The 13,458-nt window shown below is 41.6% G+C and overlaps 1 protein-coding gene across 16 annotated transcripts in view; it reads left to right on the plus strand.

The window, feature by feature from the left end:
- The window catches only part of ttn.1 (titin, tandem duplicate 1), a 221,661-nt gene that overhangs the window by 7,593 nt on the left and 200,610 nt on the right, over positions 1 to 13,458 (plus strand). For 14 of the 16 annotated variants that reach the window (XM_029426576.1, XM_029426565.1, XM_029426579.1 and 11 more), the window contains exons 7-17: positions 1,595 to 1,856; positions 4,237 to 4,473; positions 6,922 to 6,984; positions 7,656 to 7,914; positions 9,715 to 9,784; positions 10,493 to 10,702; positions 10,966 to 11,108; positions 11,211 to 11,353; positions 11,700 to 11,927; positions 12,012 to 12,253; positions 12,836 to 13,068. In XM_029426576.1, coding sequence (XP_029282436.1) covers positions 1,595 to 1,856; positions 4,237 to 4,473; positions 6,922 to 6,984; positions 7,656 to 7,914; positions 9,715 to 9,784; positions 10,493 to 10,702; positions 10,966 to 11,108; positions 11,211 to 11,353; positions 11,700 to 11,927; positions 12,012 to 12,253; positions 12,836 to 13,068 — 2,090 coding nt within the window. The remainder of the gene's footprint in view (positions 1 to 1,594; positions 1,857 to 4,236; positions 4,474 to 6,921; positions 6,985 to 7,655; positions 7,915 to 9,714; positions 9,785 to 10,492; positions 10,703 to 10,965; positions 11,109 to 11,210; positions 11,354 to 11,699; positions 11,928 to 12,011; positions 12,254 to 12,835; positions 13,069 to 13,458) is intronic. The other 2 variants (XM_029426567.1, XM_029426570.1) reach the window with 2 other exon arrangements.

Consider the following 13,458-nt stretch of genomic DNA (forward strand, 5'->3'; position numbering starts at 1 on the left):
GCACCGCACAAGGAAAAACTCCCTAAAAGAAACTAACAATTAAAGGGGGAAAATGTTCTAAACCTCAGAGAGAGCAACTGATGAGGGATTCCTCTCTCAGGATGGAAAGCCTTCAAAGCCTGCTCTTAAATGTGGAGAGTGTGTCTGCCTCCCGAACACAAACTGGAAGCTGGTTCCACTGGAGAGGAGCTTGATAGCTGAAGGCTCTGGCTCCCATTGTACTCTTAGAGACTCTAGGAACTACAAGTAACCCTGCAGTCTGGGAGCGTAATGCTCTAGTTGGTTTATAAGGTACTATGAGATCTTTAAGATATGCTGGAGCCTGACCATTAATTGATTTGTAAGTCAGGAGAAGGATTTTGAATTCTATTCTGTATTTTACAGGGAGCCAGTGCAGAGCAGCTAATACAGGAGTAATATGATCCCGTTTCCTTGTTCTAGTCAATACACGTGCCCTGCATTTTGGATCAACTGAAGACTTTTTGGGACAACCTGATAACAATGAGTTGCAGTAATCCAGCCTTGAAGTAACAAATGCATGGACTAGTTTTTCTGCATCATTTTGAGACAGGATGTCTTATTTTTGCAATGTTACGTAGATGAAAGAAGGCAGTCCTTGAGATTTGTTTTATGTGGGAGTTAAACGACAGATCTTGATCAAAGATGACGCCAAGATTCCTTACAGTGGTGCTGGAGGCCAAGTTAATGCCATCCAGAGCTTCTATGTCATTAGAAAATGCGTTTCGGAGGCGTTTAGGGCCAAGTATAATAACTTCAGTTTTGTCTGTGTTTAACATCAAGAAGTTGCTAGACATCCAAGTTGTTATGTCGTTAAGGCTTGAAGTTTAGCCAATTGATTGGTTTCATCTGGTTTAATTGATAGATATAATTGGGTATCATCCGCATAACAATGAACGTTTATGGAGTGGTTCCTTTAATATTGCCCAAAGGAAGCATATATAAGGTGAATAGAACGACGAGATTGTTGAAGTTAGTTGGTTAAGGTTGATTGGAGTCAAACAGTCTAGATATATTTCAGGAGTTACAGATGTTTTTAAGGTTCCGGAGGTTGAAGTTAAGTCGTTACTGATTGAGGTCAGGAGGAGATTAATTTTGTCTCTAATAACTATAATTTTATCATTAAAGAAGTTCATGAAGTCGTCACTACTGAGAGATATAGGAAGAGAAGGCTCAGTAGTGTATATATAAATATATACATGAATACACATATATATATATACAGTATGACATAAAGTACAAGTACTAAATTGTAAAAGTTACTGTCCACCACTGAAATCTCTCTCACGGGTTTATTTCTCTGCAGCTCCGTAAAGGAGTCAAAACTGATAATAACGTCAGAAACTCTCAGAGGACAATCACTGATGGAGGGAGACACTGCAGCGCTCTCTCTCAAAACTCGATCAATAAAAAACTGTAAAAAAAACCTCAAATGTTTAAAAAATACAGAATAGAGATTTCCAGTGAAACTGTTAGTGGATATATTGATATTGAATGTTTAAATGAGCGGGGCGATGATGTTATGGGAGGTTGGCCCCCCCAGGCCTGTAACGCAACCTCCCTCCCCCGTCTCCAGGACTGCCTCTCCCACTTCAAGACTCTCAGTCTCCCCCATCAGGCCGGTGAAGTCCCCCATCAGTTCACGCAAGCTGGCGGCCGCCGGCGTCGACGTCCTGCCGCCCTGGAAGCAGGGAGAGGCCGACTACGCCAGCATGACCTGTATGACCAGCATGACCAGCATGACCAGTATGAGCAGTATGAGCAGTATAAGCAGCAGCACCGTCACCCAGCTGGGCCAGGAGCAGCTCTGGGAGCAGCAGGTCACCGGGGTCACAGAGGTGAGGGAGCGCCACTTGCTGGTCGACGAGCACGGGAGCAATTTGAGAAACGTGGAGGATGAACAATGTTAGAAAAATACACAATTTATAATAATCTGATGTAAGAAACAGATGTTTATGGTGTTTATTTTAGGCGTGGTGCTGCGTCTTTAATTGAATTAGTGCCATGCATATGCAAGTTATAGCCGTTAAGAAGTCAGAATAAAACCTAATAAATTAAGAAACCGCCCATTAGGAATGTGAATTAAAACTAAATCAAATACTAATTGAGACCAGCCAATAAGAAATAATACGACGTGAAAATAAGTTTAAATTAAGTAAATAAAATACTTTATTTCAGTTTAACAAGAGGTTTGTTCCAAACTAAAATATTCTTTAAACGTCCTCCGTGTGGAACAAATTGCTCCTGGTGAACTTTTGTTTTGTGTAAATATGTGACTAATGCCTTCTTTTTATTCAGGTTTGATATTCACTTCTTTATTGTTTGTCGTCGTCATTTCCTTTATTTACAGTAAATCACATTTTTATATGTATAAAATGAAGATTTAAAAGCTTTTTGATTGAATCCAAAAGGTTATAAAAGACCGTTAAAGTCTGTCCCTCTGCAGACATTTACACCATTTACGTTGAACACTTTTACTAAAGTAAGTATTTTTAAATCGTCCATAGATTCGGTTGTTTGGTATGAAAGACGTGAATCTTTCCTACAATCCTGCAGTTTTATTTTCTTACTCATTTCAATATGAATGTTTTTAAAAAAAAATTCTCCACTTGTAAAACTCTTCAACACTTTCTTGGCACCAAACAGTCGTGTGAGCACCAAAGTTATTCCTCTATTTGTTTATTAGCCTCAAACTGTTGAAATGGAGTCTGGAGCGCCAGAGGACACGAGTCTCACAGTGAGCGGCAAAGGACGTGACAAGGAAATGACCTGTGACCACGACGTCCAGTGTTCAGACATGAACCTGTGCGGTGATGAGGGAGGGGTTCATGAAGGTTTTGATGGCCGAGACTCGATGTTGTCAGTCGAAGAGTCCGGCTGCGCTTCTGTAACGCCAACGGACAATGTTAGCGATGAAGGCGTGACGGAGGACGTGCATTTTAGTCCGTCGTACCTCTGTGGAGACCTGTCCTCCGTCTTCCACCACAAAGACTTGTCTCCTGTTTCAAACGGAGAATCGTTCAGATTTCTTAACCGCTGCGTCTCGGCCGGTCTTGCCCGACCTTTTTCCTTCCACCGTTAACGAGCAGGTAGCACATCTACCCGTCACCAGAGGTCACCACATCTTACATCTTATCACATCACCCACCACATCTTTTTTTAAACTTTCACCTCTTTTTTTAGTTTGGTTGCCACTTCACTTTTCTGCACTTTTGCTTCTTCACTGACTCTCAGCTGATTTCAGTATTTTATTTCTTGCATGTCAACAGTTGAGCATGTGTTTATTCAACAGATATGTTTAAATGTTCATGTGAGTACATTTACACGCACAGTATCCTGTCCACGACCATCTCAATCCTCAACTAGAAGGACCTCCGCCAACCTTTTTCCAGAAGTGAAAGATAATGCGTTTTATTCAGATCTGCTCCAAAATGTAACCCGATCTTCCTCGGCCCGTGCTCCACACTTCAACCCAGTTTCAACCTGCTGACAGACAAAAACAAACTGAAAACAAAACATTCCTGTTGGAGGTAAAAACTTATTAAATAATCTATTATGTTAACTTTTGTCTTTTGGACTCTTCACATTGATCATAACACTTGGATCAGAGTTTTCCCTTAATGTCAGCATCCAACACACAGAGTTAAGTTCTGATCCAGGTTTCAATAAACTCTAAAACATTCTCTAAAAGCATTGAAAAACAGTGATGCTGTGATGCGTATACATATACTCTCTCAGTGGTGATTTGTGAAGTTTCTGTGTATTACAGAAGGCAGGACGGGGGTAAATGTTTATAAAATCAGTCATGCCCTAATTCATAAATCCTGTTCCCTCCTTTGAGTAATTAAGGTTCTTGTAGGAGTTAAAGTTGAGCCACATCGACTCAGCTGGAAAAGTCAGGACGTGGTTAGCCTAGCTTAGCATAAAGACTACAACAGCTAGCTTAGCTCTGTCCAAAGTTCAGAACTACACATACGAACATCTCTAAAGCTAAACAAAAGAAAAAGTTATGAGCTGGAAGTATTTCGTGGCATCAACCACCAGCTGGTGAACCATGAAGAAGATATCTTTAAGTCAAAACAGTGTTTAGCCAAAGGGAAAAGGACCATTTAATTTGAGGGAACTTATTGCTAAATAAGGACATATTCCCGCTGTACACCTGCCTGTCCCCGTTCTGCCATGGATGTCCTGAGATCTATGTGCTGGTTGTGTCTCCAGGCTGGGGGGGGCAAACGAGCCGGGGCAGTGGCCACGGTGGTGGCCGCCGTAGACCTTGCTCGTGTCCGTCAGCCTGTGCATGTGGAGGGCGGCGAAGCTGAAGAGGACGCAGCCGTAGAGGCGGAGCTAAGGCAGCAGTCTGCCGCCACCGCCGCCGATCAACAGTATCGAGCCGGCTGGACGACAACGAGAGCGCAGGCTGTTATTACACCTGAACCTGCCCCGCTGCTGCCTCAGGTCAGCTAGGAAGCAACAACACTACCAAGAGATTTGACCAGATATTAATAATAATTAATATTTTGTACCGCGCCAGCGAAAACTATTTTCAAGTTTCACGAACAATTCGAGATTTCATGAAATTTCGAAAAACCACAAAAACAGTTCAATGCTTATCTTATAAGTCTTTTTGTTGCTTTTACTTTCTCATCACCATGCCGTGAGTAAATTGTCTTGAAAACTAGCTAAATTATTTGCCAGCACTTTAAGATAATTACTCTAAAAAGATCTAAAAGGTCAAATCTCTTGATAAACTAATTTTATAGGAATAAAGTATGTAAAACATTAATATATTTATATATAAACAGTATATTGTCAGTGCTGTTGTGATCGCCTGTGAACTCTCTTGGTTACTCCAGATTCAGAGAACAACAGAAACCTCCCCCCGTGTGGACGCTGGTCTCGGCCCGTCCCCAGTTCCACATTTCACAGTTTCTAAAGTTTCTGTCCCAAAACACGAGTCTAGCTCCGAGGTAAGAGGGCAACATCTGGCAAGCAGTGGAAAATAACCTGCAGAGAAATAATAGGAACTAGACTTTAGTCAGTAATCCAACCTGTAACTGACCATGTCCCCCCGCCCCAGTTCTCACTACGAGTCTCTGCTGACATATCTTCTCAATTAGCTGATGCTAACTCTTTAGTTGATTAAAAAACTCACGGGTGAGTTAACAAAGAAGGGATTTCTTGTAGATCCATGAATTCTGCATCACTTGCAGCTTTCTCATGTCTCAAGGTCCCATTTTCTAAAGATATTAAGCTAATGATGTTACAACACAAACAAGCACAAACAGTTTGACCAGCTGTGGGGCTGTATTGCAATGATCCATGTGGGAAGGTCTGAATGTTGTCTTTGTAAGAAACCCTTAACCCTTTGGAGTCCGGGGCTAATTTGGCCGTTTTCGCATTCTTTTGATTCTGCCTTACTAAACCCCATTAAGAAATGTTTAGCATGTCAATGTTTGGTATCTTTTTTTTTGCCACAACCTCACCTATACAACCTGATAGTTATTCTTTCATTTTCACATAATATATGAACATATTGGACCCAAAACCACATTGAAAATTATATTATTTTTACTATGGGTGACACAAACATGCACAACAAAACATTTTGAAAGCTGGAAATATATACATGGGATGTCACTATGATAATGTGAAAGTTTGATTGAGGTAGCATGAACCTAAATACAAATGTTATGAACAAACAGCAGGTGTATCCAGAGGCGTTTCCCCTCATTCCCTCAAAGTTCTTTTGTTTTTGCTCCCATTGTTCATGAGCTGAAATCAAAGATCTAAGACTTTCTCTATGAACACAAAAGGCCTATTTCTCTCAAATATTGTTCACAAATTTGTTTAAATCTGTGTTAGTGAGCACTTCTCCTTTGTTGAGATAATCCAGATGTCCGTCACTTTCATTCAATCGTCTTCCGTTTACTCGAGACGTCTCGATATCTCCCACGAAACAACTTCAATATATTCGATACCAACAAACACAACGTACAGGGTGTAACATTTATATCCAAAGATAAATAGGACAAGGCCTTTATTTAGAATCACTGTAGTTAACGTGAACAATAATTCTATTTGGAGAGAAAAGAGAGCAGTATATGTATTATAATATGTCTATATCAGTTCTAACCAATAATGACCTTTATTTTAGGGCCGAAACATGCGCTTTTAACGAAATATATTAAGTCTAAGGTGCAGAATCTTCCTACTTTTTATTTTATTGACCCCAAACTTTACATTTACTTACAGACTCATTTGGCTAAAGAACAATTGAATAAAAAACATTTTTAGAAATCAGGTTTTCTTGATTTGTGTGAAAATCCAGTATTCAAAGGAAAACTTTGCTCCAAAATGACCCTATGTACATCAGTTCCCCCCGTGTTTCCTTGAACTCGTAGTTTTTCTCTCACGTCTCCGGAGTGAACGATGAGTCAAAAAACAGAGAAACATCTTGAATCAAAGTTTTACCAACAGAAAAACTATATAAAACATAACAGAATAACAAAGGCTCATTTATCAGTCACTACTTCATTAAATATTTAAAACACTTCCAAATAAGCAGTTTTTCAACAGAGCGCTGCACAAGCGTGAGACTTTTCTACGTTCCCCAAGGAGGCAGGAGAGAAAAGGTTTTCTCAAAGAGTTCAGGGAGTAAGTGATGTACAGATGATGATTGTGGGTGAAATGTTCCTTTAACCTCTTCTAATAAAGACTTTGACCTGCTCATCGATGCTTTTGAAACCTCATCTCACGCCTTGAGTCCATCCAGCCTCATCGCTCTGTAGTGTTCTGTGTTGGATGTGAAGTTAAAGTTTTGTGTCTGTGATGTTGTCTCCACGTCGTGTATTTTAGAAGTATTTGAAGTTATTATTAATATTATTATATTGTGCTATACGTCAGGTTGTGGAGGCAGCAGCCGTCCCGTCTGCAGGCGGCGCCGTACTCCCTGCCACGCTGGTGTCGGTGAGTACTCCTGAAAATCTTTCGATATTTAAAAAACAATAATATAAAAATATATGACGTGTTCTTTGGTATTTGACAAATATATGTATGGCCCTTTTTTGTTTTTCCAATGTATAACCCCCCACCCGTACTCCCTCTGTCAGTACTCTTCACTTATAGCTACCCCCCAACAAAAAGAAAGTTAAATGAATAATAACAATGATTAATAACAGTCATTATTTAATAAATCAAGTAAATAAATAAATATCCTTAACAAAAAATACAAATAATAGTATTAAAAAAACAGAAATAAATCTGAATTATGTAAATGAATGTTTTAACACTGAGTGACAAAGCTGGTAAACAAGAAGCTTTACATTATTATTATTATTGTTATTATTGTTATTATTATTGTTATTATTATTATTATTACAACTTTCATACTAAGTAGACAAGGTTGCACCGAGGTTATTTTCCAAAAAACGTTGGAATTTCCCACCATATTTTGTAAAAGGTCATTCCTCTTATGCAAGTCGTAGAGGTGTTTTAGCCGCTGAATGTGGCTTTATGTTTAGCTTGATGAAGCCATGGAGTCTCAGAAAACAGACCAAACATTCACAGTTCAGGACATCCTGGTGGTTTGGCTGCTTGTGATAGATCCCACGTTCTCACAGAGAGTTTTCTCCGTGCAGGGCCTGAAAAACACGAATGTGACGGAGGGCGAGTCGGTGACGCTGGAGTGCCAGATCAGTGGCCACCCCACCCCCATCATCCTGTGGTTCAGAGAGGACTACAAGATTGAGAGCTCCATCGACTTTCAGGTCAGCTACACGAACGGATTCGCCCAGCTGGTGATCCGCGAAGCGTTCGCCGAAGACAGCGGCCGCTTCACCTGCACCGCCACCAACGAGGCGGGCACCGTCAGCACCTCCTGCTACCTGCTCGTCCAGGGTCCGTACTAAACATCCGTTATCATAACATAACATAATATAGATGCAAGTTTATTTATATCGCACATTTCAACAACAAGGCAATTCAAAGTGCTTTACAAAAACATTAATCAAGACATTATAGGAAGAACTCTTAAAATATAGACGTAGAAAGACACGAATAAACTGCTGCTCATGCAGGGTCCGCACAAACAGTGGAATAGCAGAAAAAAACATAAGTTTTAATAATAATCTATCAGCAATAAAGTATCGTCCAACACTCTGGTCCAGAGAAAGATCAATTGAAGTTGATTTTTTTATATAGGGGCGATGCAATTTAACATCTTTCTAATACAAAGAGTTTAATGCTCATTTATTTTATAATGTAATTAAATAATTTACAACCCTTGTCCCTAGTCAGGCTTTTACATGTGTAGTATAAAACCACAATACACTACGAATATATAAATACAGTAAAATCACATAATACACAAACATACAAATCAAATCAAATCAAATCAAATTTGTTTGTATAGCCCAATATCACAAATTATACATTTGTCTCAGTGTGCTTTACAGACTGTACAGGTTACGACACCCTCTGTCTTTAGACCCTCTGTCCTCAGACCCTCTGTCCTTAGACCCTCTGTCCTTAGACCCTCTGTCCTTAGACCGTCGCATCGCACAAGGAAAAACTTCCTAAAAGAAACCCCAAAATTAAAGGGGGAAAAATGGAAGAAACCTCAGGGAGAGCAACTGAGGAGGGATCCCTCTCCCAGGACGGACAGACGTGCAATAGATGTCGTGTGTACAGGATAAACAACATAGTACAAATACAACATTTGACAGAAATGATGTGTTGAAAAAAAAAATAGAAAGTATGGATGAATCCAGGAAAATGTCAAAAAGGCTTCCTGGTGTCCAGCAGGACCAGGGCAGCAGGCGCAGCCACGATTCCTGATCCTGACGTAAACTTTATCAGTGGCAACCTGCCACATGAGAGACACAGAAACTCTGGGGATGATGCCCTGGATGATGAGTTAGTAACATACATTTACATAAATGCATACAGATAGAGAGGGAGAAGAAGAGAGGGAGGGGAGGAGAGAGGAAGAGAATGAAGAGAGCAGGGAGGTGTCCCCCGGCAGTCTAAGCCTATAGCAGCATAACTAGGGGCTGATCCAGGGCAAACCTGAGCCAGCCCTAACTATAAGCTTTATCAAAAAGGAAAGTCTTTAGCCTACTCTTAAATGTGGAGAGTGTGTCTGCCACCCGAACACAAACTGGAAGCTGGTTCCACTGGAGAGGAGCTTGATAGCTGAAGTCTCTGGCTCCCATTGTACTCTTAGAGACTCTAGGAACCACAAGTAACCCTGCAGTCTGGGAGCGCAATGCTCTAGTTGGTTTATAAGGTACTATGAGATCTTTAAGATATGCTGGAGCCTGACCACACACTGATACACGTCGGTGATTTACAGTAAACTGCTTTGCTTTGAGTCCTGATATCTCAACTCCTGTTGTCACGATACACATTGATAAAAACAACAACATTGAAGGCGTAAAATGTAATGTTTTGTTCCGGACTTCGAGAAATAGGAGAAAACAACTTGAAGCATAAATTATGATCATAATCCTTGACATTAATAACGAGCTATTAAATAAGCTTTACATACTGTAAGAACAAAAACTTAAATATAGAAAGAAAATACTGTATCTCTAAAACACGACGTTTGTAGTGTCCCTCTGAATGTTTAATTACCTCTTGAGACCCTCATCTGGTTCTGGTCTTGGTACTGCGTGTTGACCCGTGTTTCTCCTGCAGTGTCCGAGGACATCGAGAGCAGAGAGGAAGTCGCTGTCAGCACCGAACACGTTGAGACTGTTACGACACTGTGAGTCCTTCACACAGGATAAATACCTAAACACAGATATTTGACAGCTTACACAACATGTTTAGTAACTTCTCTTTCATGGAAAATGTAAATTCTAATGTGTGTTCAAAATAAAATATTGACTATAAAATAACTTATATTTTCTCCAAGTTACAGGAGTTACATAATAAAGTGCTCAAATAAAATCCCAATGAAAAGTTATTCATCTCTTTACATGTTTTACTTCCCCAGGAGGGAAATATGTTTTTAAAAGTAAACTTTGCAGTTTTTCAACCAGCTTTATATCTTTGTAATGTGTGTGTGTAATGTGGGTGGTATGACGCGTGTTTAACGTCAGCCAGCGGACCCTCGCCGCTCATAAGCGAGGAGATGCGGGCGGCGGTAACACGGAGGGAAACCATTTGCACGCATCAGGCACGGTACAAAGCTGGTTGAAAATCTGAAGTTTACTTTTAAACAGATTTAGTAAAACTAAACCTAATACTAAAACCGATAGTGAGATATACTGCCTTTAATGATCAGTTAGATTTTATTTGTGTTATTATTTTATCTGGAGATATCTGATAAATAGATCTGGTGCAGATTGATAAATGATGTTTAAATTAAGAAAGAATACTTTAGCTTCTTTATTTCAACGTTATTTGACTTAGCGACAGTTAGCGTCACAGCTCGCTCCTAGTAATCCTAAAACGAGATCTGTGTTTCCAGAGTAACCGAAGAAGCCAGAGAGGAGACCATGTCTCAGGTGAGCGTGGCCGAGTCCGACACTGCGGCCGCCGCTCCCTTCTTCATCAAGACGCCCAGTGTGCAAGAGCTGGTGGAGGGAGGAAGTGTATTGTTTGAGTGCCAGGTCGGGGGGAGCCCCAAACCCCACATCATCTGGAAGAAGAGCGGCGTACCGCTCACTACCGGATACAGGTGTGTAGTACGTTTAATAACTACACTACCGGATACAGGTGTGTAGTACCTTTTAAAGATTACAGGTTCGTAGTACCTTTAAAAAGTACACTACGAGATACAGGTGTTTAGCACCTTTAAAACTATCGGTGATAATTATTAAGGACAAACTGGAAATAACCCCTATAGGTAACTTGTACTACACTAGTTTGTGTGTGTGATGCACACTGCAGCCTGTAGGGGGCACTAGCCATCTTTAACTCTTTCCCCTGTACATCCATTAGATATAAAGTTGCCTACAAGAAGGAGACCGGAGAATGCAAGCTGGAGATCTCCATGACCTTCGCCGATGACGCCGGAGAATACTCCGTCTTTGTGAAGAACCAGCTCGGAGAAGTGTCAGCCTCCGCCAATCTGCTAGAGGAAGGTGCGTAGACTCCTCCGTCAGTAACACCATGCTAAGAGATGAGAGCGGAGGAAGTCTTGCAGAGAACTGGTCCAAACTAACATATAACTCTTTCTTTTGCAGAGGAATACGAAGCCTACATGAAACAGGAAGCGACCTTTAAGACTGAAATGACAGCCGCGGTGCAAGAGCCCTCAGTGGGGGACGTCCCCCCCGTTGTCATCACCACTGTGGAGCAGATGACCACCACCATTATATCCGGACAGGTAGGAGCAGCGTCAGCATTCAGGCACATGCAAAACAAAGAAAGCAAATTCAACAAGTTCTGCTTTTGTAATGATTCCACAGTAATGGTAGCTCCGTGGGTTTTTATCAAGAGGTTTTATCCACAGGTTGTTTGTGAAAAGTGTATCATTGTTTTAGCTGCCGGCTTTGAGGACAGTACGATAAGTGTGAGGAAAGCATTGAGTAATACAGCAGGACCTCTTTGAAGGCTTTTTTACATTACATACTATAAAACTGAAGAAAGTTAGTGACTGTTGGATGTTTTAACATATCTGCATGCCAGCCGACCCTGGTCTCCCCTACCTGAATGTCTCCTCTCGTCTGCAGGACTTCCATCTTTCTGCCATCGAGCAGAGGATCATCCACGAGTACGAACTCGTCATTATGAAGATTACCTACAGAGAGATCGTGACAGAGGACGGAGAGCTGATCGTCACCGCTGACCCCACCGAGGCCATGCAGCCTACCTTCGACACCCCCGTTAAAAACTACAGGATCATGGAGGGCATGGGCGTCACCTTCCACTGCAAGACAGCCGGGATGCCCCTCCCCAAGGTGCTGAATCTCTACTTTTACCTTCAATGAATCGTCTGTGAATTAAAATAAACGCACCTACAATGATTTTCTGTCTTCTACCAGATTGCTTGGTATAAAGACGGCCAGCGCATCAGGTCCGGTGACCGTTACCAGATGGAGGTTCTTCAGGATGGACGCGCCAGTCTGCGCCTGCCTGTGGTGCTGCCGGAGGACGAGGGCGTGTACACCGCCTTTGCCACCAACATTAAAGGAAATACCATCAGCTCTGGGAAGCTCTACGTGGAGCCGTCCGGAGCTGGGGCGCCTCAGAGATACACACCGCAGCCGGCCATGCAGAGGATCAGGTAAAGTCTCAGTCAGAGGAACAAGGGCCCAAACACACTTGACGCAATAACTGATCCTAAATCCCGCCCCCCTAAGATACTGTTGCAGGGTCGGACTAACTTAACAAAAAGGAACATGGCGGTGCCGGCTGTGTGGTTACGTTCAGCCGGGGGCCACAGAGTTTATTAGTTTCTGGGAGTCAGACGATTTAGCTTCAAGAAGCTGACAGAAAGGACTTCTCCTGTTGGGACGTTAGACGCTATGTGTATCTAAATAAATAACACCCAAAGTTACATACAGAGAAAATATTTTAAAAAGGAACGTTAGCGTTGATCTTTTCGACCCAACAATAATTCATGTCATCTTAAAAAGGGTTGGTCCTTTTCCAAATGATTTAACGTGACCACAGAAATGCAGAGGAAGCAAACCTGCCTGAAGTTGGTGATCTGAATTAGGCTAATGTAGCTGAAGGTCCTAGTTCTAAACTATAAATAATATAATATAATTGCATAAAATCATGCGCCATTTAAAACACTTGTCTTCAGTACTTTTACTTCTGCAGTGTAGACCTGTGAACTTCAGATCCTCTGCTCCCTCCTCAGATCCACGTCTCCTCGCTCTCTGAGCCGCTCTCCTGGACGTTCTTCCAGCCGCTCGCCTGGGCGCTCTCCTGCCCGCCGGCTGGATGAGACGGACGAGGCTCAGCTGGAAAGACTCTACAAGCCTGTGTTTGTCATGAAGCCGGCCTCGAGTAAATGCTCTGAGGGGCAAACTGCCCGGTTTGACCTGAAGGTCGTCGGCAGACCGATGCCCGACACATACTGGTTTCACAACGGTGAGTAAAAGACAGATAAGTTTTCATGAAGGTGTCCTTAAATAGGATTTGTTGTGGCGACTATGTTCAGAAACCACAATAGTCCAAAAAATGTCCTGTTGGACTGAAAACAAACCATTGCTTTGAAAATACACACTCTGCCACTATAGCGAAAGCATCATCCCCCCTACTCGGCCTCTACTTGAATGGCCGTTTAGGATTAAAGGCTTTCGACAAATGTTTTTTTGGTAGGGCTTGGCAGAACCAATATTATTCAGTATCATGATGCAAGACTAGATATCGTCTTAGATTTTGGATATCGTAATATTGTATATGTTTTGTCTATTCCTGGTTTTAAAAGGATGCGTTACAGGAAAGTGTAATTTTCTGAACATACAAAATCTCATTGTG

The sequence above is a fragment of the Cottoperca gobio genome, unplaced genomic scaffold, assembly GCF_900634415.1.
Source record: "Cottoperca gobio unplaced genomic scaffold, fCotGob3.1 fCotGob3_200arrow_ctg1, whole genome shotgun sequence".
In the NCBI taxonomy this organism is placed as follows: Eukaryota; Metazoa; Chordata; class Actinopteri; order Perciformes; family Bovichtidae; genus Cottoperca; species Cottoperca gobio.